The 8,943-nt window shown below is 34.8% G+C and overlaps 1 protein-coding gene across 1 annotated transcript in view; it reads right to left on the bottom strand.

Annotated features, from left to right (window-relative positions):
* Nucleotides 1–3,008: 3,008 nt before the first annotated feature.
* Nucleotides 3,009–8,943, bottom strand: part of LOC102879003 (transmembrane protease serine 11B) — a 13,826-nt gene continuing 7,891 nt past the window's right edge. The window contains exons 6-10 of the mRNA XM_006916509.1: nucleotides 7,565–7,603; nucleotides 6,357–6,534; nucleotides 4,460–4,719; nucleotides 3,951–4,093; nucleotides 3,009–3,358 (exon numbers count right to left, since the gene is read on the bottom strand). Coding sequence (XP_006916571.1) covers nucleotides 3,197–3,358; nucleotides 3,951–4,093; nucleotides 4,460–4,719; nucleotides 6,357–6,534; nucleotides 7,565–7,603 — 782 coding nt within the window. The 3' untranslated portion in view covers nucleotides 3,009–3,196. The remainder of the gene's footprint in view (nucleotides 3,359–3,950; nucleotides 4,094–4,459; nucleotides 4,720–6,356; nucleotides 6,535–7,564; nucleotides 7,604–8,943) is intronic.

The raw sequence follows: 8,943 nt of genomic DNA, 5'->3' as shown, positions 1-8,943 counted from the left end.
TCCATCTGTTTTCCATAGTGGCTGTACCAATTTGCAGTCCAACCAGCAGAGGGTTTCTATTTCTCCACATCCTCTCCAGCATTTGTTATTACTTGTCCTGTTGATTATAGCCATTCTAACAGGTGTGAGATGGTATTTCATTGTGTTAGCTATTTAATTCAATAATGCCAGTTGCAGTCTCTTTTCTTGGGAATCAGTTCTCTAGTGTTCTGTGGATCATCCTTGAGGCTTAGCTTAGAGCTAAGCCTCCAGCCCTTCCAAAAATTTTTGAAGTACATAAATTCCTGCTTCAAATTCCTTTCTGTTTGAAATGCCTTCCCTACTCTTAACCCTGACTGATACAGTTGTAGATCTATATAGAAAGACTTCAAGAAAAATTGAGTAAAGATATGGGATACAGAATGATAATTCAATATGATACCATTAATATTTAAAAGAAACAGTAAATACTTCTCATTTTAATGGATGTAATGTCATGGAATTAAAATTGTGCTCCAGTGCATAATTTGGTAAAGATTTCTTTGAAAAATATAAATGAGGAATACTTACATTTTGTGGAATACTGACCTATTTAACAACCAGGCCCCCGGGCCAGAGGGTAGGAGCTAATTTGAAACATTGGCCAATTCCTTTCCTCGGTGTAAATATTCACACTATGACCAATTTCAAGCTACCTATATGATATTGCCAAGCATGGATTTGAGAAGGAGTGAGTAGTAGCACTCTATTTATCTTTACCATATAACTATAATAGATATAAATAGCCTCAAAACTATAAGTGCTAGTAAAATGTAGTAAAATAATTAGAACATGATGAGTTTTTGGTACTTAGTATCCTTAATTTTCATCTATGGTGTGTTTCACAACTGGTTAATGTAATCCCTGAAATTTTAACATTCGACTCATACATTAGTGTAATCCAGCTTCAGCATACCACTGCTGCATTTTTAAATGTTAAATTTGAAAAGAGCACACAAGATATTTGAAAGGACTGATAAAATTCCAGAAAGAATACTTACGTAAAGCTTTTATTTAAAAACAAAAGAGACAGGACATCAAGAGAGAGTGTAAGTGAGCATTTGGAGACCAAGACATACACAGATGTAAGTTCCCCATGGTTCTTATTCTCTCTCTCACACACACACACACTTTGTCTCCTATCGAAGCACCAATATCTGTTAACTTCAAGAGAGCTCAAGGCAGAAGTTCCAAGCAGAATCTCGGATCAGTAAACAAACTTGCCCAGGGGTTGCCAGGAAAGTTTCAGACTTTAAACCTCATGCAACTTCCACTGGCCTCATTTGGGCCAAGAGTCCAAGCCCAGTATCTAGGCATTTTCAAAAATAAGGATAGAGTTTTCTCAGTTCGATTGTAAATCCTATAGAAAATCTAATAATGAAAACAATAAAGAATAATATTTTAAATATTTATTACCCATTATGACTCTAGGACTAATTTTTTTTGAGATGTGGAAGACTGAGGAAAGATGAAGAATTTTGTTTTGACGTACCTGCCAATTAGACCTTCAAGTAGAAATTTTAGATATAAGCAACTGGAGGTATAGGGAAAACTCAGAGCTAGAGTTAAAACATTTGGGAGTTGTCAGCAAATAGTACGTATTGAAAGTATTGGACTGGATAACATCATCTAAGGTATGAGTGTAGGTAGAGAAGAAGAGAAATCTGAAGATTGAGCCCTGGGGCACTCTAACATTTATAGTTTAAGATGTAGAAGATTCAGGAAAAGAGACTGAAAAGAAATAGCTGATGACAGAAAAATTGTTTCCGCCCATACATCCACCTTACTTGTTTCTATCTCAAGGACTTTATTCTTATTCCTTTGTATTGCTCTTCTTTCATATGTTTTGTATGTTTTGCCTCCTCATCGTTTAGGTTCAACTCAAAAGCTACTCTCTTAGAAAAGTTATTTAGACTGTGCAATCTGAAGTACTCCTCATCTGTCTCACTATTTTCTATCATATTACTTTTTATTTCCTTCTTAACATTTATCACAATCCAAAATTCTCTTATTTTTGTGTTTACTGCCTATCTTTATCCACTAAATGCAGCATCCTTGAAAGAAAGTACTGTGTCCATGTCCATATCTGACAGTTCCTGGAACACACTGGATGCTCAGTAAATATATGTGACCTGCCTGAGAAAGTTGTGGAGAGAGAAAAATAATATCTTGTCACACCTGGTTGTGGATTGTCTTGATATTATTATGCATGCCATTTCAGTCATACTTTATAATAAAAAAGTAATATCACAAACAATTGAAGGAAGTAGTAGTTTTACTTTATTTTAGCTGCTTTTAAAATTTTTAGCTACTTTTTTATTTGGGGAAATTACAAAAGGTAAATAATTTGTGAAGATTAGAGCTACTGCAATAGATGCCACACAGTTTCCTGCCCTTGAGAATCTCATATTATTTTTGCTTCAAGAGAAGGCAAACAAATGACAAAAGGAGGACATGAAGAATACATGATATAAATAATTGCAACTTAAAAATCATTTTTAAATTTCTGACAAATTTTGGATCTAAACTCTTGTGAGAAGAAATTCATATGAGGGTTACAACTTGTCAGAGAAGCTGAAGATTGACTTTAAGCAGATAATTTTTTCTCTCTAGTCTTCAGTCTCCCCATCTGTAAATTGAGAGACTTGGTCCAGCTGAACCGATGCTACCCCTTCTCCACAAAGAATATAATTTTATGAGATACATAAGCTATCTCACATATAAATAAAAAATAAAAGTGCATTATATGTCTTACATATTATGTAATGAACTCCCAACATATTAATTTCAGTTTAACAAAATGCAATTACAATTTATAGAATAAAAAATAATTTATTTGGTAGATGCAGCATATATGTTCTCATACTAACAAAACATTTAGTTTTCTAAATTCTGAAAAAATAATATAAGGTAAATTTTGAATATAATGGTAGGATAAATCAGAACTAGGCTATTAATATAAATGTTTGGCCATCTTTTTTTCTTCCTGTTTCCTATATTAGATAAATAGATAAATAAACTAATAGTGGTTTTGAGATAAATTATTGATGAAGACCTTTATATATTTGTATATAAGAAAATGATTGGTACATTAACAGTTGAAAGAAAAAGATTTTAAAGCAACAGATAAGAATATCCCGCAGTTGTCTTTATTTTTCACTCCAAAATAACTTTTCTTTCAGAGTCCAGTCTTGGAGGTAATCCAATCACGATAAGCAGTCACTCGAGTATAGACACCTGGCTTGTTCTTTTTTGCGCATCCCTCACCCCAGCTTACTATTCCAACAAGATGCCAGATATTTCTAGAGTCAGGGTAAGCTAGCGGCCCACCAGAATCATTCTAGAAGAAAAAGGGAAATAAAATGTTTCTTGTCCTGTCCAAGAATTTCCTTTTGCCTCTCCTCTGGAGCTGTCAATAGTCCCTGGGCACTGAAAACAATCCACACTCTTTGGTCTTGCAACTGTAGAACTCTTGGGTTTTTTCAAAACCTAGGGAAACTCCAAACCAGAATATATTGCCTACAGCTGCCAAATTTGGACTGGGAAGACTAGAATTTGACTTCATAATGATTCCAGACTTGACTATGGATAAAGTGACTCAGCTGCTCCATGATGCCTCTGAGGAATGGGTGACGTGCACAATGCTAAACCTCCTGCTGTGTCTCTGAGTAAGAAAAAGGCAGCACTCTAGATCTGCAGGTTGTCCAGAAAATAAGTCCACACTTATTTTATTATCTTGTAAGTATCATCCTTTGTATGAATTCGTAAAATAAAAACTCCATAAATAGGATTAATAAATATTCCTCATGTGTGTTGAAATAAGAAGCTATGCTGTGGAAATCATTAATACAGAAAAATATCTTGTGTTGATAAAAACTTCCATTTCATTAGTACTTTGGGAGAAAATGATTTTATAATGTATCTAAACATACCTGACAGGCATCAGCTTCTCCTGACATAAATCCAGCACAGAGCATTTTATCAGTCACAAAGCCTGATAATGCATGTGGAGCATTGCAAACTTTATTGTCGATAATCTTCACAAAGGCCTGTTGAAGTATCTTTGGAGTGGGACCTAAAGGCATAAAATTTGCATATTATGGGGATCTTAACCTTGTTTTTTGAGACAAAAAATATGTATAAGATAAGAGTATCTATAAGATTCTTTTGGTCACCAAGAGCTAGGCCAGTCCCAGGTTAGATCAGTCTTTTCTGGTGTATATTATTGCTGACTGCCTCACATACAATTCCAACTTTTCCAATTCTCATTCCCAGAGATATTTTAGAAATTGAAGTTAATGCCATGCTTTTGATCCCACCACTTGGTTTTCTTTTCAGTATATTTACTGATTGGTTAATTGCATGAGTGTGATTGATTGATTGATTGATTGATTAAATAACTATTCCTGTGAAGCCATGACATTTTTACAGATAAACTTACCATTCATATAAAGTGTTCCCCATCCTGTGACTACAACACTGTCATTTTCTGAGAGCTTCATTTTGGCTTCAGGAAGACAAATCCTACGAATGTACTTTGTAAAAGAAACTTCTTCAGCCAGCTGCACAAGGGCAATATCATCATGAACGCCAGCCCTGTTATAATTCTCATGAGAAATAACATTTTGGACTTTCCCTGTCCTATATGGTTTATTTATTACAGTTCCAAAGTTCACAGTCCAATCTTCTGAATTATTTTTCCTGGAAGACACAATTAAAGTACACAATTTCTATGCCACAACAGTGTTCATAGTGGTCATTAGTTCATAACTTTAAGATATGAGATTTCCAAACGACACTGTAAAGCACTTAAATTCTTGTTTTTAAAAGATGTCTTTGCCTTGGGGATGTTATAAATGCTGCAGTCACATAAAAATAGGGCTAAGGACTATTAGAGCTGTCAGCCTTCTGCAAATCCTCCTAACTAGAGTCACTGCTGTCTTCTGCTACTTCAGCCCCATCTAGATATGAGCTTTTGACTTGGGCAGGGAACATCCTAGCAGCCTCAGTGGATGGGGTCCAGAATCATTCTTACAGCCTGGATTCCAAGAGCCTGTGGGGACTCTGGCATCTGCGTGTATAAAAAATTGCAACTTGTTTTCATCAGATCGCCCTATTATGTTATGAAGCCAATGCATTTTGACTTCTAATTTAGATTTTATGACCTATTTCTCCAGTTCCCCACTGAAACCCTTTCTCAAGTTAGGGCCAAACATCCTGTTTCACTGCTCTCAACTTCTTCAAAAGATAAGATGCGTTTTTTCATTTTTAAGCTTTCAAGATCTTCATGTAACAGTGACACTCCAATCCTTCTACCGTTCTCAAGCCCTCAGTGACTTCACATGCTTAACAGCTGTGTTTCTTAAACTCCATGCCCTTAGAATCAACACAGGCTCCTCTAGTGTGATGTTTAAGGATGTACACTTTTAATGAGTCCCTAGTTCATGCTCCATGGACTACTTTTTGAAAATAGCATCAGAGAGACAAATTCTATGAATGTGCTCTGTAAGAGACTTTGGTAAGTAAGCATCTTGTTATTTAGAGATGTCCCCAATCAATATAAATTTTCTAATGTATTTTCTAATGTTTCATTTTACAAAATTCTCTCTACTTCAAATTGTTCTTTTTGTTTGCTGTCCACAGAATATAACTTGTGTTTTTCCATCTCGACACAAGATAATTTTCTCAACCTGAAATACATATTATTCTTTCCCATCCATCCACCCCATCGATCAAATCTTATATCTGTAGGGTCCAGATCAAATCTTATATTTTCATATCTCAGTTGAATATGTTCTCCTTCTTTATCAAATTTCCATAGTGCCTACCGTGTTGTACATGAGACATTTACTACATTGTGCTGCCTTGCCTTTAATATATGACATTTAAATTTCTTCAACTATGTTATAAAGCCCTGGAGGGTAAGACAAGTAAGCACCTAGTAACTGGAGTCATCCATACCTGAGTTCACATTCAATTTCTGTTATTCAAGAGCTGTATGATCTTGGCCAACTTACACTACTATTTCTGAACCCTAGTTTCCTCATCTTTAAATGGATTTAATTATACCTTCCATTCAAAATTATTGTTATGATAAAATGATGTAAATAAAGCACTTAAGGTCAGGCTAAAGTAGCTATTTTGAGAATGTGAATTGCTTCCATTCACTTTTCCCCGTCTTTGCCAAATTAAATGCTTCCACTGCCCTTCAATAATGCAAATAATAGTAAATTTTATATCGCTTTGATGAATGTTCACATATTTATGTTAACCCCCACAGACAATCCAAAATAGGCCAGGACCCAGAATTCTGCATTTAGTCAGACTTTTACACTTACTTATTAAAGCAGTGAGCTGCAGATAACAGCCATCTGCTGCTGATCAGAGATGCTCCACAGTGGTGTTGGCCCTTCCATTGCATGCTGGCTTGCCATGGCCATGCCCCCACCAGGGTATTTTCCCCATTCACAATTCGGTTGCCTGCTATCATACTATTGGCCACTTGTCTTCCACAACCTGAAGAAAAGATTTCTTTTTACAAGAGAAAGTATCTTTGATTACGCTTTATAAGATACATATCTTAAAACATTTCTTGAAACCCTCCAGTGATTGTCTGGCATCTCCTAAGTAATGCTGTATCTTTCCTCATATACTATTATCACGGTACCCTGTTCCATCTCGGTTTGGGTGATTTTTACCCATCCTCTTTTTCAGTCTCAAGTATCTTTCAACCACTGACTTTTATTATACCTATTTGTTATAATTCTCATTTCCCCAAATAATTGCAAAATTCTTGAAAGTGGAGACTTTACTTCATTAATGTCTGCATCTCATATAGCATATGGGGTGCTGAGGGTAAGGCCTCATGTGGACAATAGATACTCCATAAACATACATTGAGTGAATGAAAACAAGGTTGTGTCTTGTGGGCAACATGATAGTCTAAAGCGAATTTATTTAAAAGGTACAGAACTGTTTTTATCTTATAATAAATGTTTTTGATACAGCCTAGTTTTTATTTTCTTGTTCTAAGTTGCCCCTTTTTTCCTTCAATTTTTCTTATTTTAACTTACTCAGATATGATATTCTTTACTCATCATTCCATTCTTTGGAATCAGTTCTTATTTCATCATTTTGGACAACTTCTTATAAATGTTAAAAATTCATATATCAGTGTTTTTCAAAAAGAAGTTTTATATATATATATAGATATATATATATAACCAAACGCCCTCCTCACTTCAAAATGTTATCTTCATTAATACTTCCTCATTTTCTTTTGTCTTAGAAGCAATGTGGTAAATTACTATAAGATGGCCCCAGTGTATTGTGCTTCTCTGTATTTATGCCCTTGCGTTGACCTCTCCCACATTGAATCTCAGCTGCCCTGTGACATAAAGAATTCTTTACTTATATATATCTCCATCCTTCAGTTTTGAAAGACTACTATAGATATTTACATAATATACTTCAAGATCCTTTTTAGGAAAATGATGGGGAAATATTTGTGAATGTGTTAAATTTACAATAATATTTCTAAACTTACAGTTGTTGGTAAGCATTTCAGCATTAGCCTTGCTGATTTCTGAAATTTAAAAAGCATAAAATTGATAAAATGTCACCAAGGAATTATCTTCAATCCAAGTTTGTAAATGCTAACTCTCCTAGCTCAAATACGCCCAACATTTAACTATTCAGACTAGTTCACTATTGATTATAAGCCCCTCTCATTTCTAGTTGTTATGTTTTGACCATCTCTCCACATCTCTACCAGGTAGTATAATAAAAGGGAAAAGGAAATAAAAAACAAAGCTCTCAATTTTATAAGAATTGTAGGAAAATATTTAGTGAAGTAAGAAGCTGACATTATTACTAAGAAAAGGACTTGCCATTATCTTTGAATTTCTTTCTCTATGATAATTTTTATTAATCAAATGCTCAGAGTTATCTATATTTTTAAAAATCCAATTAAAATTATATTTTGTTGGGCCTATGCTGCTTTTTAGAGTCATCTCTTTACTAGACTGAATTATGAAATTTTGAGAATTTAACTTAAATTCCAGTCTCTTTTCTACTGAGAAGAGATATTAGAGAGAAAGAGAGTAAGGAACTAAACGTAGACACATCAGAAACTGCTGACCCTGAATCCTTGGGACACACAGGGGAAGTAACTAGTGCCGTCTCCTTTCCCAACAGCTACCCACAAAGGAATTGTATTGCTCCTTTGAAAAGTTCTATCACATACTTATTTCTCATGAGTGGCTCATTGGTGGTAAGGTCTGTATTCTGAGGCAAAGGCACTGTAACTGGCAGGGGTCAGCCTTCAAAGTCATTAAGGATACCAAGATCAACTGTCAGTCTGGAAGAACCACAAAACTGGGCTCTGTAATCACATGCTTATCACCTAATAGACTTTTTAACAATCCAACAGAGAGTCTCAAGACAATTGCAGGACCTTGAAGATCTTTATAAACTTTACTTTTTGTACAAGACAAAACCCTATCGTTTTCTTCCCTTATTTTCTAGGATATTCATCCAGACTAATTTTTTCTTTAATAGTATTAGTCCCATTCTTCCACAAGAAGCAATGAGAATGTCCTATCCCCAACTTCACACTTACCCCTGCAATCTCCACAATGATTGATGGCAAAAACCCTAAATCTGTTTCCTATAATGAGATCCTGACAAGAATAGAGGATAAGGAGGAATAATATTTCACTTAGGACAATTCACACCGTTTTCCATACATAACAGGAAACCCTTCCAAATTCACATGCATGTCCACAGTTTAACCCTCATTTCTATCACCCTTTAGACAAAAATTCTATGGCACTGTCCCTTCTACTATCAATTCATTGTAGAAGTGCCAGATTTTTTGGAAACATATTTTTTTCCTAAATAAATTTCTGAAACTCTTTATTTTTT

Source organism: Pteropus alecto, unplaced genomic scaffold (genome assembly GCF_000325575.1).
Source record: "Pteropus alecto unplaced genomic scaffold, ASM32557v1 scaffold46, whole genome shotgun sequence".
Lineage (NCBI taxonomy): Eukaryota > Metazoa > Chordata > Mammalia > Chiroptera > Pteropodidae > Pteropus > Pteropus alecto.
Note: the sequence above shows the minus strand (reverse complement) of the source record. Positions and strands in the feature narration are given on the sequence as shown.